The sequence below is a fragment of the Syngnathoides biaculeatus genome, chromosome 3 (assembly GCF_019802595.1).
Source record: "Syngnathoides biaculeatus isolate LvHL_M chromosome 3, ASM1980259v1, whole genome shotgun sequence".
In the NCBI taxonomy this organism is placed as follows: Eukaryota; Metazoa; Chordata; class Actinopteri; order Syngnathiformes; family Syngnathidae; genus Syngnathoides; species Syngnathoides biaculeatus.
In genome coordinates, this window is record NC_084642.1 from 603,552 (window position 1) to 626,258 (window position 22,707).

A 22,707-nucleotide genomic window follows, 5' to 3' on the forward strand; every position below is an offset into this window, starting at 1 on the left:
TTTCAAAACAGTGAAAATATTTCTTTGGTTATTCTGTTAAGATTTGTGCACCCCTTCGGTCACACAGAAATGCGACGACGACCTTTGACCTCCCGAGCATGTCGTCGGCACGGGTGGGGGTGCAAATGGGCGTGGCCTAAGCAAAGGGGGCGGTCTTAAAATGGACGCTTAGTTGCTAGGACGCGCAGGCGCACGCGCGTCCATTTGTCAACGTCGCTGTTAGCGGCCGGCTGGTGAACGACGACAACTTGGACTTGAGTTGAGCCGGTAAAGCAAACTTCATAGCGTGTCGAGCTTCTTGGCTGTCCGTGCCGGGGCGACTAAAGAAAGAGCAGCTCCGAGTTGGAGTGTTTGGCTGCGCCACCCCGAAAGAAAATCCGTTTGGGTCGTCGTGTGTGCTCCGCGAATCTAAACGCGCAACAACACGCGCTCGCAAAGATCCCGTTCGGCTGTTGAGCTTTAACTGGGTCCAAGATTCGTTTCGACGGGCTTCCCGGTCCGGCTGGGGCAATGTTTGACCAGCAATCTTGTTGCGCGTAGCTGCAATGTTGCTAACCTTTTCGAAAAACGCTTTATACGTAAACGTTACGAGACACAGAAAGTGATCAGGCAACTTGAGCCAAAACCGCGGCTGTGGCCGAAATGGTTCGGGTCGGACGAAAGTGAGCTCATTCGCATCGGGTCGCTCTGCTAATGACGTCACAGCCTTGCTCGTTTCTTCACTTATCAGGTCGCTTCTATCCGGCTCCGATGACAAGTTGGTCGCTGAATGCTTCTTTTTAGCTGGTTCCTCCATGTAAACTTGAACGCAGCTCATCCTCGTAAGGGTTGCGGGAGTGCTGGAGACTATCTCGTACTTCAGATGATAGGCGGACTACACCCTGAAATGGTCGCCAGTCAGTCAGAGCTGGTCCCTGTGTTTTATTGCATTATTTTTTTATGGGACCGAAATGAAAATGTTTTTTTTTTTTTAAGTTAAAAACTAATTGTCCAGTGAATCAGCTATTATTTTTTTTTTCCACCAAATATCGGCATTGTCTTTAAAAAAAAAAAAAAAAAAAAATAGGCATCCCCCTTGTGCACGGAGCTAGTTGACAATTCTGTGGTCCCGTTTCCCAAATGTAAAATGGCTTCCTTGGCCCAAAAAGGTGGAGAAGCAGGCGGCGGCCAACGGGTGGAGGCTGATCATGGCGGCGTCCGGCGGCGCCACCAAGATCTCGTGGCGACTGCGTGAGTGGCACCTCCGGTTTACTCTCCTACGACGCGTCGCCATGACAACCACAGGTATAGTTCGGATCTAGAACTGACCCTTTGTGTGTGTCGCCGGCAACGCAGAGGAGTTCGAGGCTCACGCCGGTCGCGTTTGCTGCGTGGCGTTGAGCAAAAGTACCGGCCGCCTCCTGGCCAGCGGTGGCGAAGATTGCAGAGTCAACATCTGGTCCGTCAGCAAGGCCAACTGCATCATGGTACTTCCCTCGCACCGTCGCCGTCTACCGTTGCCCGACGGTCACGTGCGCGTACGTGTGTGTGCGCAGAGTCTGTGCGGCCACACGAAGGCGGTGGAGTGCGTCCGCTTCAACAGGTCCGAGGAGCAGCTGGTGACCGGGTCGCAGTCCGGATCCGTACGAGTGTGGGACCTGGAGGCCGCCAAGAGTCAGCACTTCCTGTTGTAGCACGCGCCACACCACGCTCGAAACTCGGCGTTCTTCGAATAACGCACATGGGCTCTTAGTTCATCCAAACTTTGTCCAATTGGCGGTCTGGAAAACGCACAAGCTTAATGAGGATTCAGTTCGTCGCCTCGGTTTGTAAACACAAATTGAATTGCCGCGGTCCAAAAATGTCGCTTTCTTTCTCCGATGGTGTACAAAATCCTTGACATTGCTGCCGTCGTGACGAGCTTTCTTCACAGATGTGCAAAATTGCTTACGAGCTCAAATCGATGCTCATTTCAGTACTGTTGCAAATAGTCGGAAGTCTCCTCGTCGGGTTTTCTCTCTAATCGCGACGTCGGCGTCGTTTACGCGGGAAGTGCCGAGCCGCTTCACGGTTCCCTTCGGACGGCAACGTTCTTCTCCATACTTTCCCGTCTGCGACTCGCCGTGGGAGATGTGCTCTGCCACAAGGAGTTCACCTGGCGAAAACGCCAAATCCGCATTTGAAAACGTACTTGGGCGCTGGCGCAACCTCAAAACGTGTCCAACATTTGCCTTGGCGGAGTAGTGTTAGGGTGTCGCAATAAATGGCAAAAATGGACCCCGTCGGGCATCCATCGATCTACCGTTTATCTGAAGTCAGGTCGCGCAGACTTCCTCCAACACCTTGTAGCCGCTTCCGAGGCGTTCCCGGGCCGGCCGAGAGACTTGCTCTCTCCGGTGTGTCCCGAGCGTCTTCCCGGCGAAGACGTGCCCGGAATCAGATGCCGCCTCACCTGGCTCCTCTCAATGGGGAGGAAAGGCGGGCCGACTCTGAACCCCGCCCACGCCTGTATCCGCGTTCCACCGATTGGACAGAATCCCCGACAGTAGCGTCTGTCTTTCATTGCGGCTTCATCGTGAGGCTGTCAGGACCCGCTGTTAAAACCTCTCATGAGTGCTCTCACTCACTGCGTAGTATGTCGTTCTTCTGGCAAAGCAATCTACTATGGCGTACTCTGGTCGCCCAAAATCCTTGAAATTCACGAAGACCTCTTTGGGGAGGTTCCGTAAACGCATTTGGTGCACAGTAAACGGGAAGGACTATAACAAGATGGGCTCAAACCAAAACCAAATTGGGCCCGGTGTGCTGTGTGAAGGCCGCCTTGGACGTGCTTTGAACCCTGCCGTGTGTGTGTGTGCGCAGTGTTGCGAATTCTGACGGGACACAAATCCAACATCACCAGTTTTGGTTTCCATCCTTTTGGAGACTTTTTGGTATCCGGCTCCACTGACACAAACATCAAGGTGTGTGTGTGTGGGTGTGTGTGTGCGTGCGTGCGTGCGTTTGTGAGCTAATGTCATGTGACCGCGTTCCATGTGACGTGACCACGGCTGGCGCCAGATGTGGGACGTGCGGCGGAAGGACCCCATCTACAGGTACAAGGTAAGAGGGCGGCCGGCCGGCGTTGGGGGCTCTGAGGTCCCGTGACCGACCGACAGCGTCTTACAGGGTCACGCGGGGGCCGTCCGGAGTTTGGCCTTCAGCCCGGACGGGAAGTGGTTGGCGTCGGCCGGCGACGACTGCACCGTCAAGGTAGAGTTCGACTTCCCCGAGTTCATTGGCTCTTTTGTCTGAAAACGTTCAAACGCCGTCGTCTTTTGCGTAATCTGCCGAGTTTGGAAGCATCTCAATTTGTCTGATCCACGCCCGCGTTTAACTTTTTACTCCCCCCCACCCCCCCCCATCTTTAATTTTCTTTCACGGTAATTGAGAGTTGAGGCACGTTCTGTCTTGAGCCCGAGGACACTTTGGAAGATACGTTTGCGTTACTTTTCAGTTTGGTTGTCGTTCCCATACGTCCCTCCCAAATTAGCGTCTTCAGAAAACCAGTTGCACCAAAGTTTATTTGGCGCACGTAACCACAAAGACATTTCGGGACGAAAAGTCGGAAGATTTCTTCTTTGTTTTTTGTTTTTTTTCTTAGAAAGTCTTCAAACCTTTTGAGGGAAATTCTCATCTCAGTAAAAGTGATTTTCGAAAGGAAATTCACTCTGCCGCGTCTTCACTCCTCCTCACCTTGACAGTTGAGGTTTGAAAAATGTCACTGGATTTTGGAAGGTTTCCTCAACGTTGTGACGGTCTTGATGTGTCCAGCTGTGGGACCTGAAGCAGGCCAAGACCATCACGGAGTTCACGGCGCACACGGCTGCCGTCAACGCCATCCAGTTTCACCCCAACGAGTACCTGCTGGCCTCAGGCGGCGCCGACAGGTGTGCCGCGACCTCGCGACAGGCGACGATTTTGGCTGTGACCCGACGCGTGCCCTCTGCTGTGTGCGCAGGTGGGTGAGGCTGTGGGATCTGGAGAAGTTCTGCCAGGTGGGGGCGCTGCAGGAAACGGGCGCCATCAGGTGAGTTGTGATGGATGAAGCGAAATACATTCATCGACGGTTCCAGAGCCTGTCGGAACTCCTGGCGAGTCTCTTAAAGCCTCGCCCTCCCACAAAGGAGCTTTTGAACCACCACAGTGACCTCAACCCCAGGCATAGGAGGAGGAGAGCCTGCCTCAGAGCGCCCAGACTCTGCTTCCTCCTGGGAAGGCACGTCAGTGGCCTTCAAACCCTTCTCTCCATCAATTCGCAAGGTCCAGAGTCGTGGTCACCAGTGCCCCCTCCCGATTACACACAATGTTGATGGAGCATTGCTTCACCCTCCTGAGATGCCAAACGATGAACCCGAATTTCCTTGAAGCCGTTCGGTCTCACCTTTACTCCTCCTGCGATTTTTTTTTTTTTTTTCAACCCCAGCAACAGCTGAAGCCGCATTCCGCCGGGCCAGCCGATAACCATCGGCTGCCAAAAAGGCCCGATTGGACTCCTTCATCAGCTTGACGGCATCCCTCGTTGCCGGAGTCCGCCAACTGGTTCGGGTATTGCCGTCACGATAGGCACCGAGTACCTGTCTGCCGCAGCTCCGGTCGGGGACCTCAGCAATGAAGGCGTGGAATGTGGGCCGCTCGCACTCGATGTCGTCCGCCTACCCCGAGACATGGGTGAAGTCCTGCCGAAGGTTGGAGATGAAACGCCTACTGATGGGATTCCAGCAGATCTTCACATTATGTTTGGACCTGCCAGGTTGGATCGGCCTCACCCCCACCCAGGTGGTGATCCGTTGACGGCTCTCTCTTCACATTTGGCCATAAAGCCGCAAAGTCGATCATCAAACTGCAACGTCGGGTGTCCTGGTACCAAGTGCGCGTTTGGAAAGCCTGATTGCTTAACTTGGTATTCGTTATGGACAATCCTTGGTTAGCATAGAAATCCAATCAAAGTTCTTATCGGAGTCGGCGTTACTCCCAATCGTGGCCCATGTGAGCATTGAAGCCCCCCAGCAGAACGATTTAGTCCCAAGTGGGGGTGCTCTCCGGCAAGAAGGGTCGGTATCGGTACTCAGAGCTGCCGTTTGAATGCATGACCTGTCCTCCTGCCCGAAGGCGGAGGGAGGCTGGTGTACAAGCGCGGAGCCGAGGGTCAATAAGTGTACACACACACCTGCTTAGCGCCTCTTTCCATGGGCAACTCAAGAATGGAAGAGAGTCCAACCCCGCTCGGGATGTCTAGTACCAGAGCCCAAGCTGTGGGCGGAGGTGAGCCCAACTATCTCCAGTCGGAACTTCTCCGTCTCCCGCACCAGCTTGGGCTCCTTCCCAACCTAAGGGGGACAGTTTATGTCGTCGGGATCAGATTCCCGGGGTCTCTGCCTTGGGACGCTGACTACGTTCATTACATTTTGGGACGGAATTTCTAGGCCCAGCTTAAAGGTTGGTGGCCTCAGTATCCCATCTCTGGCTTTTGCAGATGATGTGGTTCTGTTGGCTTCATTAAGACGTGATCTCCATCACTTACTGGAACTTTTCGCATCAGAGTGCAAAGCGGCTGGAATGAGAATAAGCATCTCCAAATTTGAGACCGGGGTCCTCAGTCGGACAAGGATGGTGCATCCTCTCTGTGTCCTGGCCCAAACGGAGCAGTTCAAGTATCTCCGGGTCTTGTTCAGACTACATCTACCCCCGGAAGTGGCTGTGGCGTAGTAAGTCGGGACCTCGCTGCTGGAGCGACTGCCCTGCGACCCAACCTCAAGATAAGAAGAAGAAAATGGATGGAGGGATGGATGGATGGCCACGGCTGAGAAGATTGAAAGAACGATAACAAAACGTTAAGCGTAGGCCTGATGCCTGGAGATCCCCAAGTACTAACTGCTGCTCTGGACCTGCCTTGGAGAATTTGAATTTTGCTGCCCTAATTTCCTGACAATACTGCCTAAAAAGACGGGCAGCGTTTTTTGGCTTTGTTTCCCGGTAAGACTACGACGTTGAATGGGATGCGCCCCAAAATTTGTGCCGGCGCACTTGAGCTAGATAAAAGCCGTGCAGAAGGTGAGGCTGGAGATCCGCACGAGTGGTACCGCATCACGTGGCCGGACGGCAACCTGATTTCCCAAAGTAATCATTTGTCTGCGTTCCCAGGTGCGTGCTGTTCAGCGCCGACGGCGGCTGTCTGTTCGGCGGCCACGCCGACGTCCTCGGCGTTTGCGCGTGGGAGCCCGACCGCTTGCTCGACACGGTGACGGTGGGCTGGGGACGGGTCTGCGACCTCGCGCTCAGCAACCAGCAGCTGGTGCGTACCGCTCCAAAGCCAAAAAGCCGCGCGTCGGGATTGGCTTATCGGGAGAGACGTGGATAACGTACGGAGAGGGAGGCGTGTCGTACTGTGGATCACCGCGGCCGGGATGCGGCGCTAGATAATCGCAGCCGTCAACCAGTTTGAACTCCAAAAATGAGCCGCACCAGAATGCTCAGGTCTTGCTCACATATACGCAATGACTATCGCACATTCTCCCATTATTTAGCCGCGAGCAGTTCCGAGTCCATTTGGACAATATTCACATTTATCTTGTTACAAATATGTCATTTGGAACAAAAAACGAGTGTCATCTCGAATCAGTTTTGGAACATGTGGAACATACGCATGGTAGTGTTACTACATCCTGAATGCAGCTTCCCAAAAACAACTTGTTAAGTTGACACAAATGTCCCGAATCATTTTTGAAATCTCACCAAGTTTGACTAACTCATCACGGCTACGAACAAACTCACGGAAGAATTCTTCACGAAGAGGCTCCAGTTGTCCGCCTGCCTCAGGAATGTCGACATTAACAAAAAAAAAAAAAAGCCTCGTTAGCACTGAAGCTATTTAGTTGTTGATTGGATTTATGGAACTTATATTCATCTACGGTCTGTAAGACAATTTGAGAAGATTCTGAGCCGGCTGCCGAGTAGCACATCAGAATCGGCTTTACTGGCCAAGGAATTTTTCTCCGGCAGTCCGTGCTGCCCTGGTACCACATGCGAGAACAAACAACAAGTACAAAGACCAAGAGACATCTTTTTTCGTACGAAACATTCCTTTATAAGACGTGCAAGATGTAAAATCGATATCGATAAATGTGTTAACAATGTCAATATTGCAAAGGGAGCAGTTTAAAGTGACGAATCCTGCGGTCTACAAAAAAAACAAATATATATTTTGCTAATACTGATTCGACCAGAATGATTTCAAATACAGCAAACTGAATCTTGTTACATATTTATTGTAACTTCTGTGTCTGATGAATAAACAGTGCAGTGTTCCAGGCCTGTAGGCCTGACATCAGCGGTAAATGAAGTCATTTGAACAACACCTCGAGCGCATCACCGGACCCCCGCCCAGAACGTTTTTTTTTTTTAACGCACTTGTCCAATAAAGTTGATTCTGATGTTGTTTTTGTGTCAGATCGGCGCGTCTCACCAGCTGAGCAGCGTTTCGACGCACGTGGTGGACCTGAAGCGGGTCAAGACGAGCCCCGACGCCGCGCCGGTGGTCCCGGGAAGTCTGGTGACCGGGTCTCAGCCCGCCGACCCCAAAGCGGGCGCGTTACGGCGTAGCTACGAACGGCTGGCCGCCGCGTCCTCACCATCTCCAAGGTGAGACGAGCGCACGTCACACAATCCCGTCGCGTGAAGATGTCGCATCGTCGGTCTTGCGGTACAAACTTGTTGTAATTGTATCCTATTACTTGACTGGCCTGGGGGAAACTTTTTTTTTTTTTTTTTTTTGGTCACGTTTGGCTGTTTGGTCAATTGACCCCTCCGTACAGGGGACTTAACCACGCCTCCTGAAGTGACGTCACGCCACGTGCGCTGACCTCAGACAAACGGTAAAAATGGCAAATACAATACAATACATTCTTAACTGAGAGAGACGCCATGCTTCTGATTTCATTCACACGTAGCAATGTTATGCTAGCGGAGAACATCTCATTCATTTATACGAGACGTGGATTAAAAATCAAATTTAGGGCATATCTTCGCGCAACCACAGTCTGGTTAAGCTTCGGCCGCGAGCCGGCAAGAAATCGATACGTTCGCGCAGTCCGATCATCGCTAAATATCGCTCAACAAAGAATAAGTGTGTCAATCGTTCACATGTAGCAATGTTATGCTAGCGGAGAACGTCTCATTCATTTACACAAGACGTGTATTAAAAATCAAATTTAGGGCATATCTTCGTGCAAACATATGTGTTCCGGTTGATATCAGATGGATTCAGTTGATGATGCGGTCTTCCACAAAGTTTGATCCATCGAAGGCGTTTTTCGTACCGGGTCTTCGGTTTTGGAAAGGGTACGAATGGAACTCCACCAACTCGCCTTTCAGGATACCCGTCGTCACTATTACAAAGTCCGTGACGACGCCTCTTGACCATATTTTTTGTTAAATAACCCTAACTAAACCTATACTGGACCATGCAATGTTGTCTGAGAAAATGGCGGGAGCAAAAACGGGCCTCTGATTGGTCAGTGACGCGGATTGCGCAATATCCACGGAGGGGTCAATTGGAATGTAGGGTCCGAATCCCTTTCATGGAAGAACGCTGTGGTTTATAACTGAAGGTGAAACGTGAGAGGTCGGTGACGTTTAAGTCTCCTGAAAGTAAAGAAGAATTTGGCTGACATCCAGAATGATTTTGTGGTGCGTCACCAGCAGAGCACAGCCGGCACCTTCTTTAGCGTTAGCATTCGGCCGTGTAGCGGCAGCAAGAGGTAAAAGATGAAGGTTGCAGGGATCATTGGAGAGAAGGGGCGTCCTTTTCCGCTTCTTCTTTGGAATGTCAAACTTTGACTTGTCGCTTTCGTCCGAAGGCGAGTTTTCCGAAGTCCGGCGACGGGTAATCCCAGTTAACGTCTGTGTCAAGTGACACGATGATTGCGTGACGAGTTTTACGCTGCGACGTCCGTGTTAGTTTTAACAGACGTTTGACGTCATTTGCGGAACTTCTACCGGTGTGGTCCGAGGGTTTTATCGACGGGAGTCTCTTTTGGAGTCTCGCCGCCGCGCCTTTCCAGATAATCGTAATATCTGCACGAATGAGTGATCGGAATCGGCTTTATTAGGCAAGTGTGACGCAGAACACAAGGGCCGACAATCGGCTCTGTGGTCACACGGCTGCTAATTTGACCTTTACCCTTTGATCTCTCTGACTGCACTACCGGCATTGGCCAGAATTCAACTGGGTTTCTGTCCCGGTAGCGTGTCCCGTGAGGGGTCGCCGCAGCGTGTCACCTCAGACGAAGGCGGATTTGTTTGGCACAGTTTTCCGCCGGATGCCCTTCCCGACGCATTTTAGCCTTCCAGAACCCGGTATTCCCATCCAAGTGCTAACCGGGGCCAAACCCGCTGAGCTGCCGAGATCGAGCGTTCTCGGGGTAGCGTGGCCGTAAGCCGATAAGAATTGCAAAGTAAACTGGTTTATTTCTCGCGCTCGGTGTGTACAGTTTCCCTTTGACTCTTTTCTGGGTGCCATTATTGACTTTTCTGTTTTGTGCTGAAGTTGTTGTTGTTGTTGTTTTTTTTTTTTTTTTGCAGTCGAAGGTCGTGTCTCTTAACTGTTGTTGTGCAAAATCCGCTCTTTAAGCTAAGGTGGCATCTTTTTGATGTTTTTCATTTTTTTCCTCAATTGCATTTTCCTTTCTTTTATTTATTATTTTTTTTAATTACACAAGGAGTATGATATGATTTGACGTGTCCATAGAACTTTCCCAGTTTCCCACACGCCAGATGGCGATATGGTGGAATTTTAGGAAAGCGTCCCAAATCGTTCTTCACAAAAGAATCAGAATCCGAGTCCTTGGATGGGGGCGTTTTTTTTTTTGGTCTCGGGTCCCAAACTTGAGTTCAACTTTTAGTTATGTCATGATCCAAGCCGCTTATCCTCACAAGGCTTGCTAGCTTCGGGAGAAAGGCGAACTCCACCCTGAACTGGTTTAACTTTTAGACGATGAGAAATTGGCGCATGGTGGCCGGTGATGATTGGATCCATTTGGGAACAAATTCTTCCAGCTTCCGAATTCCGAAAGCGAGGAGAAAAATGTCATCCATCTTTGTACATTTTTTTTTCAGCCTCCGTATGTCAACGAGACCAAAGTCGTCCGTATTCTGCTTTAGTACCGGATGCGGTGGCCGTCACGACGATGTGATGTCGAAAGGGGAAGAGGGAAAAATGCAGTCAGTTATGTGGGTGACTTGTAATTGTACCCAACTACCTTTTTATCCAAGTCATCTTCCCAACCCTTGTAATGTCACGTGATAGGGGATGATGTGTCACAATATGAGGTCGCGTGATGTTAACTCGACTCGTCCTGGCACGCCATGATGTCATCAGCCTCAAGCAGAGCGCCGAAGCGGAGAGGCGGAGTCCCGAAGGAGAGAGGCGGAGCCCCAGCGAGGACGAAGCGGATGAGAAAGTTTTGTCGGCCGAAATCCACAACGCGCAAGACTATCGGGAAATTTTCCAGCCCCGCAACGCCATATGTACGCATCGCGAGCCGCCAATGAGGTGACCCGGAGCGGTCGCGTGACGTTTCTCGCTCGTTTGTGTTCAGCTCGGACACCTCCCAAGATGTCGGAGCCTTTTCCTGCGCCGCCCGAGGACGGTAAGTCTGCAAACGTGACGTTGTCGTCGTCTGACCTCCGACCTCTGACCTCTTTCTCCTCGGCAGAACGGCCCGTCGGCGACGCGCCGCTTTTACCCGAGCGGCAGCCGGTCAGTGAACCCGACGTCACGGATCTTTTTCCATTGCCTGATCTCGTTTATTATCTTTCATTTCAATACTTTTCAAAATAGCCACAGACTGTGCAAAAACCATTTTCCAGGATTCCGGCAGAGTACTGTCAGAACCTTGTGGAAGGTGAGCCGGGACCTTTGAACCAAGTCATGCAGTTGAAAGGGAATGCCAACCAATTTTGACCCCTAAGAAAAAGATGTGACTTTTGTGGCATTCGACAAAATGAGATCGTTTTGGTGATCCTGAGCGAGATTTCAAATGTCTGGTTTGACTTCAGATGGTCCCACAAAACGCCAAAGGTGCGTTTTTTGCACAGTGGACGGAAACGTCGGCCTTTCACTCTGTCTTGAAGCAGCGGGACTGAAATGTAGAAAAGTTCTCCAAGGGGGGTGCGCGCCGCGTCCAGTGTATCCTGCATTGCTGCACTTGGCGTGAAAGAGGAAAGAGTTTGCACTCGTGGTGCTGGCGACCGGTTCCTCCGGGATGGCCCCAACGTGACGCGTTAATCTGCTTCCAAAGTTAACTTTGGAACTTTGGAAGTCAAATAGGCCCTCCCGTGACTAAGTATCATCTTACTTGAACTCAGTCACTTGGCAAGTCCAAGAGTGTTTTTGGCTGCCGCCTGGGATGATGAAAGGTTTTAGGACATGCTAACCCAGGTAACGTGCAAGGTTCCTTTCAAAAATGTGCATCGTCTTTCATCTTCATACAGGTGAGCTCCTTTTGCCTTCTTACAACCCACCTGAAGCGTGATGAGGACACGATCAGGTGGCCTCACCGCTGCTAATGGTGCGCGTGACGGGCAGCACTTCCTCCGTTGGCGTTTTCCCGCTTTCCGCACAGTCGCTCGTGCGCCACGTCTCCGTTTGTTCTATTTTCCCTTTTGACCTCATTTGCACTTCACGTCGCTCTGGAGACAAGCAATCAGCTCCGCGTTCCTGTCGTCGCGTTTACAGCGAGAGTGGAGCGGGAAAAGGTTAACTCGCATTGGCCGTCATGCCCTCACGTATACGCCCTCAGCTGGTCGCTGCGATGGACGGGATTTTATTTATTTTTGCCCAATCTCGCGGCTTCCTCACCAAAGCGTGCGTGGCTTCTGTCCGTGTGTGTGCGCGTGAGACAGGGCTCCCCGTCGGCGCTGCCCACTCCCGTCCAGAGGGTGGAGCCCACAGTGGTGGCCTGTGTGAAACGCGCCGCCGCCGCCGCCGCCCAGGTTCTCCCCACGAGCGAGCGGGCCCCGCTGCCGCCCCAAATCTTTCCGATCAGCAGGAAGGAGCCGACGGGCCTCAACGTGGCCGACTTTCTTACGGTGAGGACTCCGTCTTTGTGGCGGGGGGGTTTTATGTGTTGCCAACATTGTTGTTTTTTTGTTTTCGTCCAGGGCCGCCGTTGTGGCATCCTGAATGAAAGCGAGGTTTTGAATCACATCCACAACGGTCACGCCACCATGTGCGTCATGCTGAGCAACCGGCGCAAGAACCTGCAAAACGTCCGAGATGTTTGGGCTCGCCAGGGCATCAAGGTTAGACTCCTGCCGATAATACGACCGATGCTGTCTTCTTGCAAGAAGCGTTCAAGTGAAGAAAAAGCACCTGCTGGGTTTTGGCTCCCGCTTGTCCCTCCAGAAAAAGTTCCAAATGGTTTTCTATAATCAGGATCAGAGCAACGTCCTCCTCCTTCTTAGCCCGATCGCTAGCCGATGCGTCTGCGACGATGCGCTGAATCAATCTTTTCTTTTTTCTTTTCTTTTTTTTCCTGCATTCGTTTGGCTCTGGTCTCCTTCGGGTCTCTCTGTTGATCAGCTACAGGACTTGGGACCTGCCGCTGTACGCCTGCGCAACTGCGCGCATGCGCATTGAGTCAAAATGGTGTCGCCTGTAAGCACAGGCCAAAGATGGTGACATATTTGATCCTTTTTCAAGTCAATATGGCGAGGCAGTCGTTGCGGCTATTGTTGGAATAAAGCAAAGCAAATTTATTTGTGTAGCGCATTTCATACACGCGGTAACTCAATGCGCGTTACGTGATTAAAAGTAACGTTTAAAATGGGATAAAAACAATACAAATGATGACAAAATGTGTGTGTGTGTGGTGTGTGTGTGTGTGTGTGTATATATATATATTTTTTTTTCCCCCAAAAGTACAATTAGAACCACGTGCAGTTTTAAAAGTGGAAATATGTTACAAAAAGAAAAGTCTTTGGAACATTCCCACTTGGGGCTGAGCTCACCTCTGTTGGCAACTTCTTCTTCCGTTCACGAGCAGCGTAATAGCCAAATGCTGCTTCACCACGTTTGCTTTGGACTTTGCGCTCCACTCTTTGACCCGAGTCAGTCGATCTCAGAGGTCCGTAAGCATTTCTTTCACGTATTCAGGACCTTCAGTAATTTATAAACCAGTAGCAGAACCTTAATATCTATTGTAAAACAGAATGTAAGCCTTTTTTTTTTTTTTTTTTTTTTTTTTTTTTTTTGGGGTGGGGGTCCAGTCAGAAGACCATTACAGTAGTCAAGTCTACATAGGAACAAGATTCGGAAAGTCATTCCAAGTAAAATCTGAAAATTCCGAAATCTGGCTTTAGAAAGGCTCCGTTGGCACTGCGGAGCGTGATGCCCAATTTGCATTTGAATATTTGAATTGGTCCAGAAAAGCCACTGCCACTGACACGACATGAAATGTGAAATTTACCTTCTTGGGGAGCGTTTGGCTCGGTCAGAAAGGAACGGCGTGTCCTCCGCTCTTCGCTCCAAGACGAGACGCGTGTTGGTCTTCCCTTATAAAATGACAATCGGGTCTGCGCCGTCCTCGCCGCCTATCGCCGATTTGTGCGGCCCTCTGGAAAACGAGGCGGGCCGTCAAGGGCCTCCCCAGAAACGGAACGGCAGCCTCGCGAGTCATCGGTCGGCTTGAACGTCTCATCCTTTTTTGCTTGTGCTGTTTGTCTCCCCAGAGCGCTCTGGACGCCGCCGTCTCCATGAACGACCTGTCCATCGTCGTGGACGTCCTCAACATCATCAACTTGCAGCCGTCAGTCGCACGCATACGCGCTGCTCGCCTCACTTTTTGGGAAAACAAAAAGAGTCCAGTTGTCTGGATTCAACCTTTTTGCTTGAGCACCACCTGGGCCGCTGAAAAATGTTCACTGCTTTTGATTCATGAGAATGACTTGTGGGGAGTTATGCTATTAGTTTCACATTTATCTGAATGTGATTTGGGGGTGTGCAAAGGTTAGCCCATCAACTTTTATCCCCCACTTCATCCATCCATCCGTCCATCCATTTTCTCACCCCCGCTTGCAGTAGGGCGGGGGGGGATGCACCGGCTTCAGCCTTCCCTCTCCCGGACCGATCAATATCTGCAATCCTAAGCCGTGCGGACGGTGGGAGGAGGGGGTGCCACATTGTCACCCTTCCGTTCATTTTCTACCGCTTTTCCCCGTCTGGTCGCGGGGACCCCACCCCACCCCCCAGACTTCTCTTTCCCCAGCAACTTCATCCGGCCCTTCCGGAGGAATCGCGAGGCGTTCCCGGGCCAGCCGAGAGATGTGATCTGGGTGGTCCCCGGGGTCTCTTTCCAGTGTGACATGCCCAGGACACCTCACCAGGGAGGGGTCCTAAACAGACCCCCGCCCTCAGCCACCTCATCTGGCAGCTCTAGTCGGAACTTCTCAAGTTCGGGGGTCCTTCCCTGTCAGAAAGGTGACGTTGCACGTCCCTAGCCGGGGATCAGTTTGCCGAGGTCCTCTCCTTTCGGGGTCCCTGTGGCCCCCTCCCACAGGTGATGAGCTCACGGGAAGGGAGGGGGAACCTTTCGGCCTTCAAGCCCCACCTCCGGGACTGGGCTCCGGAGGGCGAGGGACCCCGGTGGCCCGCGTCCGGCCGGGGGAAATGCACAATCCATTATTATTATTTTTTTTTTTGGGTCATAGGGGTCGGTGAATTGTAGTTATGTGAGGTTACTGAGGTTAAAGCCGTGCTTTGTCTCTCGCCTGACTTGTATCCAATCCAAAAAGGGATGGAAGGAAGTCCTGGAACTCAAGTTTCACGACTAGTTGCTTCATACGGGAGGCGTCTTGAACCTATCTTTGCACACAAATTGATCGGTCGACTCGTCACCTCGGCGAAGGATCTGATGTTGTCCGTGTTTGCGTGTTCAGGTCGCTATGGACGCTGGACGTGTGCGCGACGAGTCTTCCTCAGATTGATGAACTGCTGCAAAGTAAATATGAAAGGTCAGTTTGGATGTGTGCGTGGTTAACGTTTGTTAAATGTGAATGTGTTGCGTTTAATCACGTACGCTGGTGTTTGTGCGTGTCTATTTAATGTTGCAATTGCGGCGCACGTGTCAAGCTACCTGCAGTGCGGCTGCACGTCCCTGAAGATCATCGTGAAATATTTCTGGCCGCTGATCTGGGAAACGCTGAGGGCGGGGCCCTCCTCGGTGGGCGTGGACGTCACGCGAGAGGAGCGGTGAGCGAGCGGTGAGCGCGACCTGTGCGGTGACCCCGGGCGTGACCTCCGACCTCTGAACCCCCCTTAGGCAGCAGAAGTGCCGGGTGTGCTGCAAGCATCTGCAGAACATCAACAACGTGGTGAAGAGCAAAGCGGCGCGGGTGGGCAGGCACGGCTGCGCCTTCGGGGAGCTGCGGCTGCTCATGGCGCCGCTCGACCGACAACCGTCCCCGTAGAAACGACGAGGACAAGCGTATCCGGGGATCGGATGCTCCGGAGTCGTGATTAGAAAGTCTCAGTGGGGGAGGGGGCAGTGTACGTCTCCCCTGACACCCGGAATCGCTTCTCATTGCATTCGCATCTTTACGTGGCGGAAAATCCCCATCTTGTGATTCGGGTTAACAGTTCCCAACGTGATCCCTTTTCATTAACGCTCTTTGATGATGGCCTCAATGCACTTTGATGCCTTTTGGGAATAAAAGCTTTTGAAGAGGACTTTGCACGGTGGTTGTGTGTCCGTTTCGGACGACTCGTTTGACATGATTGGTGCGTCTCTGTCTCTTGGCCTCTTGTTGATTTGCGAGGCACCGAGGCATCCAAGGAGTTGCCCCGTGGTCGCTCCGGTCGCATACGATTAGACTACGAAGGTAACCTCATCTTCTTCCTCTGAGGCCGTAATGCTGTCATAATCATATGCTTCAGCTTTTAAGTGCAATTTATTGTCTGGAAAGGATGGTAGAGTGGGGAGGGGCGGGGTCTTTGAGAGCAAAATGGTCGAATAGGCAGGGCCGCGAATGGGCAAGGGCATGTCCGGAGTGGCGACGCGATGTGGTGCAGGAGCGCCTTTCTCCTGTAGATGGCAGTAAATCCTTTTCTAACGCAAATTCCAGGAAGCTGCCCGACGGGCGAAGAACAAAAGATGGCCGACCTTTTTCGGGCGTGCTGAGTCAACTTCCGTCAATTATTACGGTACGGAATTCCAAAAGTTGTTTGCTCCTGGTCTGGTCTTTGCGGTCGAATGGACGAAGTGGAGATTACGGACGTGGACCAAAACGGCGATTTGCTGGAAGCGGAGGAGAAGCAACAGCCGCACAACCTGCCGTCATTTAGCCTCATGGGTAATAATCGCGTTTCAACGAGACTTTCAAGAAATGACTGCTAGCAACGCCGTGAATCACGTGCAGGGGACGAAAAATCTTCTGACGTTCTTGCTTTTGCGCTGTGCTATTGCTGTTGGGTGAAAATGACACTGTTGCTTGTTAGCTCGCGGCGAAGTGACTCGCGTCAAACTGAACATCGTTTTTGCACGTCAGCCTGTCGAGATGAAAACCAACCCTGGCCCGTGTACACTCAAATTTAAAATGCAGAACACGTCGTTAGTAAGTATTTGTCTTTGGTGTTCTGTGGACGGTTTTTTTTTTTTTTTTTTTCAAAATCAAGTCAAAGAAACTTAGCACCACACCACAGCCACAATCGTCTCATTTTTGCCTTAAATTGGAGCTAACATGAAAACGTGTCGTCATTAGTCTATGGACTGTTTTCGTCTGACGTCACACAACCTCCTGTTTAGAAAACGGTCGCCATTTTGGACGGGTGAATTCGAGTCAGCAAATCGTAATTAAGCAAGAATCACTTCAGAAAGGCGTATGACTATGTTATCTGTTGCTCAAACGAAAGTGGCGTCTTTCTTTCGACTGTCAGCTGTGATCAAGAACCAGTGCGAGAAAAATGAGCAGTTATCATCCAAACGGCGACAACTGCGGCTGTCTCGTATCAGCAGAGCCCATCTAGCGGCCAAATCGTTCCCTTATGTCGGCGTTTGCTCGGAGCATTTTGTTCTTGGTAGGTACTGGATACCGTTTTAGAATTTCACACCGACTTAGCAATAACTAAGTTCTGTGAAGGAGAAGTAATCTTTAGGGCCAAGGGCCCACATAATACTCGTGTGTGTGTGTGTGTGTGTGTGTGTGTGTGTGTGTGGTGTGTGTGTGTGTGTGTGTGTGAGTGAATGCAATGTGTCTCTCAAAATCTGTATTTTCTGTCAGCCTCCAAAAGCAACCCCCCACCCCCAACCGGCTGCCCATCCTTCACTTTGCTCGTATTTGAAGTTGAGTTGAATTGTCGGCAAAAGTGCGTCCGAGCGTCTGATGGGTCTTTTTCTTTGCTTTGTTCCGTTTCAGCTGTAGAGTTTTTGTCCGCGTACGGCGGCTACCTGCTGCTGGCGCTTGCGGCGGGCTATGTGCTTCTCCTCTACCTGGGCAAGAGGAGGACCCGGTCCGGTCCCGGCGCGAGGGACCCCCTTCCCGCCGCGTTGCAAGGTTGGTCGTCTGGGCGTAAACGGACAGAGTGAGCGAGCGAGCGTGTGACTCGGAATGAATGCGGTCGGGCGTTCGGCGGTGGGCGTGGCCGCAGAATGGCAGCCGCGCTTCTGTGGCTGTGTTAGTAGCTGAGCAGCGTCGGGGGGGTCAGCGAAGTGATTGACTGCTACTTGACTTGAGCACTTGGAGCTCCTTGAAAAGTGCAATCAAAGTGTTAAGACTGTTAATCGCCGTTGAACTCACGAGTAACACAAGTGCAACGGCCAGCCGGCACTTGAAAGTTGGCGGCGGCCTCCTCAAAAGGTTCCGACGTCGCTCAAAGTCAAAGTCAGCGATATTGCGAGGCCGCCGTGGAACCTCCATTTAATGGACAGAAAATAGGGTCCGGTTGGAACTCACAAACAATGGGCCCTTTCCTGCACCAGTAAGGTAAGTGTGGATTTGCCCTTGTGAGCATAAGGGGCTTGGCAAATGAATGTACAATCATTTTGTGCCCTGACCCAGGAAAACAATCATTTTGCCCTGGAATGGACTTCTGAACCCACAGAAAAAGTGCTTTGATTTAACACTTGGTCCGTTTATTGGAGGTTCCGGTCTTTATTGTCTTCACACAACAAACAAATTCATATGAAACACATTAAAGTTATCTTCTTTCGTATTTCGACAAATCTGATATTAAAAAATGATGATGATGATGAAGATGCCGAGGCGGTGGTGAGGAGGCAGGAGGCCATGGAGGCGTCCCGAAGGAAGATGCAGCAGGAGCAGGACGCCAAGGCGGCCATCTTCAGGGAGAAGCAGAAGCAGGTGACGCCTTGGCATTTACGTCGTCTTGCTGCTTGCGTGCACGCCCGACCTTTGAACCCTCGCGCCGCTCGTCTTATGTGTGTCAGCAAGAGGAGGAGAGGCGACGTCAGAGGATTGAGGAGTGGGACAGCATGCAGACGGGGAAGAGCTTCAAGGGAGCTGCCAGACGACTGCAGGTCAGCGGGGGGGGCAAGTTCAAGGCATCCATCTTTCTTGGAATGTTCAGATTTTTTGGGAAGCTCAAATTCAGCATCTCCGAACATGAGAATATTGTGGAAAAAAAAAAAAAAAAAGTTCAGTCAACTCAGCGAGCCAAACGGTTTCTCGGTCTTGGCCGGCCGGGAGTTGCACCCGCTGCAAGAGGACCAGTCGCAGTCTCCTGCCAAAACGGGATCGGTGGGGGGGCTCATTTAGAATCCGCCACGTTGCCCCCGGTTGAGCGCCATTTGGGATATTTGTCGTTGAAGTGGGTGCAAAAAAAGCTTTCGTGTTCGCGGGCTTTGTTTTTCCCCATTCTGCCAAGACCCCGACGGAAGCGAGCGCAATCTGCGGAAAAGAATTTCACAAATATTGAACTTTCTGAGGAGATTCTCATTTTGGGAGACGCCGAAGTTGTTCGCCTCCATTTTTGCCTCGCGTTTCGCTTTCCGCCGCACTTTTTTTTTGTCCTTTTTTTTCACGCTTTCCATGCAAAAGTCACTTCTGGGAGTTGTCGATTCCCGGAAGTGGGCTCGTTTGTCATCAGGTCGACACGCTATGGGAGGATTTTGTGGTCGTTTTATATTTTGCTTTCAAGAACTAACTTGGTTGATTTCAAACAAATTAGTTATGAATGGTTTGAATCCACCTTTGGGGGGGGAGCATTCAAATATGAGAAAAGTCATCCAGATGTAATCAAAAGTAACTTTTAATGATATTTATTATTATGAGCCAAGCATTGTCAGCGAGGACTCTTGCCAAAGCCGCGAGTGACCCGACGTGATTTTCTTTCTTTCTTTTTTAACGTCCACAGAGCAGCGACGACGACGCCGGCGCGTCCGGCAGAGCCGCGGGCCACAAGAAGCCGCTACGCAACTCTGGTAAGGCCGCGCCCACTTCCTGTACATACGTTGCAATGATCTCAAAGTCGCGATTATTTTGGCATGTTGACATGGGGGGCAAAAGACTCAACTTGACTTTGACCTGAACTACACGACTTGTCAAGTCATCTTCGACATGGACGCTTCCAAAATGATGCCATTGTGAAGGTTTTAACGCAGCTAAGTGACGGAAATCCGAGCGGGCGGGCCGCTCGATGCTAATCGTCTTCACCTGATTTTGGGTCACAGGTACGCAGAAAGTTGCGCCCAAGATAGAAAGCCAACGGCGAACGGCGTCGCTAATGTCGTGGAGATTGAAAAAAAAAAAAAAAAAAAAAAAAAGGGCTAACGTCGTGGTGACGTTTGCGGGCGTGAGCCAAGATTTCGCTAGAAGCTGGCGTGCGCGTTCACGCCCGTTCCAAATGGCGCCTGACTGGCAACCGGCGTGCGTGTCGTCGTCTGTTGACAAGTGAGCGCTGCAGACTTTTCTTTTGAAGGATGCCAACGTTTTGCTGCTCTCGTTCATTCTTCACTCCGCACAAAACTTCCGAGCACGTCGGCGCAAAGTACACACAAGGGAACTTTCACTTGCGTCAAGTCGGTCGCAAATGTCATCAATTGAAGCCTCGCCTCGAGTTGGTGGCGTCGTGATTTGTGACCAAACATTTCCCTACAACTCCAATATATGCATTGAGATTTTGTGACTTGCCTCAAAAATGTCGTGGATGACTTGTTTTGCGCCCCCCCCCCCCATACTGACTTGAGACTTGCACGGACTCCCCCCCCTCCCCCTGTCAATGTTGAGTGTATAGAAAGCGGGCGTACGTGCACGTTTCCGCCCCAGCCAGATTGACGCCGCCGGCCTGTCGGCTTCCAAATCCAGATGACGCCGTCGTTGTTTTTCAGAGTACTCGCCGCTGAGCGGCGACGGCGGCTCCTGCTCGTGGCGGCCCGCGAGGCGAGGCCCGTCTTCGGGCGGATGATCTTAAAGCGAGTCCCGGCTGACGCGTGGTCACGCGTCCCCGGACGGCACGTCTGCTACGCTAGGCTCGGCTCGGCTCGGCTACAGTGAAGCCCCCCCCCACCGCAAATTCCAATCGTAATTGTAATGACTGACAGAAAAGGGGGGGTGAGACCGCCATCTGGTGGACGGATGACGCAACACTGAAAGGCGTTTAGTGTTTGATGAGCGATTAAGGATCATTTTGATATCGTTTGATCAATGCCAGTAAAGGCACACAAGCGGACGGAGAACGACGACGGCGGCTCACGCAAACGCCTTTCTTTGTCAATCGTTAAGGACCCAAGTGCACGGCGACCAAGACGGAAACTGGTCCGTCGGTCCCGCCTTGCTTGGGAGCCGTGGCCCAACGGCGAGCACGTGCAAGAGGTCGTAACGACACTTTTTGTTTCCCTCTCTCGCCTTGGTGTGGCTGCAAAATCAAAAAGTGGTCGCGCTCCGTCTTGCGTCGGTGCTCTTTCCTGGAAATAATTATGAAAGGCAGTGGGTCAGACCAATTGATTGCCAAAAGGAAATTCGGTGGCATTATTGATGAACCGGCTGTCGGTCGCTCCATTTGGTCTCTGTGTGTACTGGTCATTTTATGAGCGTATTTCTTGCCGCCTCTGGTCGCTCTCCGGCTGTCGGGAAACGGCTTTGACCCCGGAGAACCCGCGGGGTCCCGCACGAGCCGTCCCTGGAGAACCCGCGGGGTCCCGCACGAGCCGTCCCTGGAGAACCCGCGGGGTCCAGCACGAGCCGTCCCTGGAGAACCCGCGGGGTCCAGCACGGGCCGTCCCTGGAGAACCCGCGGGGTCCAGCACGGGCCGTCCCTGGAGAACCCGCGGGGTCCAGCACGAGCCGTCCCTGGAGAACCCGCGGGGTCCCGTATGATCCTCCCACTGTCATGAAGGGATTTTTATTTTCGCGGCTTTTTGGTTGATTTTAGTTGGTACGTCACATTTTAAAATAGGATTTGGATGTCTTGGGTTCTCTCGGGTTAAGGAAAAGTTGGGGGCGGGGGGAACTCAGTTCATTCTCAACTTGAGGTTTGCTGCACGACGGTCCGACAAGGACAGAATTGACAACGTTGGCCCCTCACGGTTGTGAGGACCGAGGTTCGAATCCCAGCCCCCGCCCCAGCAGAGTTTGCCTTTTTTCTCCGCCAACTACGCCTTCGTCCCACACCCCGAAAATATGCATTCATTGGAGACTCAAAATCGCCCTTAGATGCGATTGAGAGTGCGGCGGACTGGCGAGCGGTCGAGTGCGCGCCGGCGACTTTGGTGAGGATAAGCGGCTCGGATAACGGACGGATGGAAACGAGCGGCGCCGGTTCCACGTGGACGCTCTCTTGCGGTAGTGCCAGGCCACCTCGTGGTACTACGCGACTCGAAAGCGAGGCGCGGCCTGAAGACGGAAAAACCTCCCTCGGGGCTTCACTGTAGCGCGTCGGGCCGAGCGTGCGGCGCGTGCCGCCGGCGCTCCCGCGAGCTGGGGATGACGTCGCGCTCGGAAATGGTCGCCGACCAGCGAGTGTGACTGATGAACGCCAGCGTACGACCCCCCCCCCCCCCCCCCCATTATCAGGCATTTCATCCCACCTCACATTGGATTTTCTTCCCGCAAATTGTACGACACCTTTGTTGACAATCTGCGAGGATGAAGAACGAGAAATTGTCGCCGTCTTTCGGCCGAACATTTCTTGCCGCGGTGAAACGGGCTCATTGTCGGCGAGGATGGCTCTCGTCCAGCGCGCCGATGCCGCTCTGCGCTGTGGCCGCAGCTCTGCTTACCTTTTGACTTTGACTTTGCAATCGCCGTCAAATGTCGCTTTGCTCCGGAACTCGGGAGTCGTGTTTTGGGCCGGGCCGGTATGGCGAAGGCCTCGCCCGCCGACCCGTTTTTCAGACTCTCGCGTTTCATTTCACCTTCAAGACGTGAGTGGAAAAGACCTTTTTTTTTTTTTTTTTTTTTTTTTTTTCCATCGTACGTCTAACATTTGTGTTTGTTGTCAAAAATGGAACATTTGTGCGTTACTCTGGAAGAAACGGAACATGCTGGTAAAGATAACTTTGATTTATTTCTATCCCATTTGAAACAACTGCGACTATTTTCATTCAAATGTTGCATTTGGTCTTCGAAATGAACTATGTATTTCATTTCATCCAAAAAGTTTCCTCGTCTCTCCGTCTCCATTTTAAGCAATAAATGAACGATGCCATCTTTGAAGTGTTTGTCTTTATTTAATCC

The 22,707-nt window shown here is 51.8% G+C and overlaps 2 protein-coding genes across 4 annotated transcripts; both read left to right on the forward strand.

Moving 5' to 3' along the window:
• The first annotated feature begins 121 nt into the window (after positions 1–121).
• Positions 122–15,761, forward strand: katnb1 (katanin p80 (WD repeat containing) subunit B 1). 2 transcript variants are annotated; one of them, XM_061813421.1, is made up of 21 exons: positions 122–267; positions 1,149–1,230; positions 1,336–1,466; positions 1,536–1,653; positions 2,842–2,942; positions 3,040–3,081; positions 3,148–3,231; positions 3,793–3,908; positions 3,980–4,048; positions 6,163–6,313; positions 7,469–7,659; positions 10,135–10,248; positions 10,397–10,545; positions 10,617–10,667; positions 10,734–10,777; positions 11,923–12,108; positions 12,181–12,321; positions 13,750–13,826; positions 14,956–15,030; positions 15,149–15,268; positions 15,339–15,761. In XM_061813421.1, exons 2-21 carry the CDS (start codon positions 1,188–1,190, stop codon positions 15,484–15,486), a joined length of 2,151 nt encoding a protein of 716 aa, XP_061669405.1. In that variant the 5' UTR covers positions 122–267; positions 1,149–1,187; the 3' UTR covers positions 15,487–15,761. The 2 variants fall into 2 exon arrangements, with proteins under 2 accessions (XP_061669405.1, XP_061669406.1); XM_061813422.1 differs by lacking the exon at positions 10,135–10,248 and having other exon boundaries at positions 15,339–15,753.
• Positions 15,762–16,118: 357 nt separating this feature from the next.
• selenos (selenoprotein S) lies at positions 16,119–22,436 on the forward strand. Of its 2 annotated transcripts, none has more exons than XM_061813428.1 (6): positions 16,119–16,368; positions 17,431–17,568; positions 18,269–18,375; positions 18,462–18,551; positions 19,388–19,454; positions 20,361–22,436. In XM_061813428.1, the coding sequence occupies exons 1-6, from the start codon at positions 16,269–16,271 to the stop codon at positions 20,435–20,437; spliced, it is 579 nt and encodes a 192-aa protein (XP_061669412.1). In that variant the 5' UTR covers positions 16,119–16,268; the 3' UTR covers positions 20,438–22,436. The 2 variants fall into 2 exon arrangements, with proteins under 2 accessions (XP_061669412.1, XP_061669411.1); XM_061813427.1 differs by lacking the exon at positions 16,119–16,368 and adding an exon at positions 16,833–17,092.
• The last annotated feature ends 271 nt before the right edge of the window (positions 22,437–22,707 follow it).

What these genes read in the sequence shown, in the direction of transcription:
- selenos (XM_061813427.1), top strand. Translation starts at nt 16,897, where the DNA reads ATGACTATGTTATCTGTTGCTCAAACGAAAGTGGCGTCTTTCTTTCGA. An exon ending in GAGCTGCCAGACGACTGCAG is followed by an intron (nt 18,552 to 19,387) that starts GTCAGCGGGGGG and finishes TAACGTCCACAG; the next exon opens with AGCAGCGACGACGACGCCGG. An exon ending in GAAGCCGCTACGCAACTCTG is followed by an intron (nt 19,455 to 20,360) that starts GTAAGGCCGCGC and finishes GTTGTTTTTCAG; the next exon opens with AGTACTCGCCGCTGAGCGGC.
- katnb1 (XM_061813421.1), top strand. Translation starts at nt 1,188, where the DNA reads ATGGCGGCGTCCGGCGGCGCCACCAAGATCTCGTGGCGACTGC. An exon ending in GGACCTGGAGGCCGCCAAGA is followed by an intron (nt 1,654 to 2,841) that starts GTCAGCACTTCC and finishes GTGTGTGCGCAG; the next exon opens with TGTTGCGAATTCTGACGGGA. An exon ending in GCGACGACTGCACCGTCAAG is followed by an intron (nt 3,232 to 3,792) that starts GTAGAGTTCGAC and finishes TGATGTGTCCAG; the next exon opens with CTGTGGGACCTGAAGCAGGC.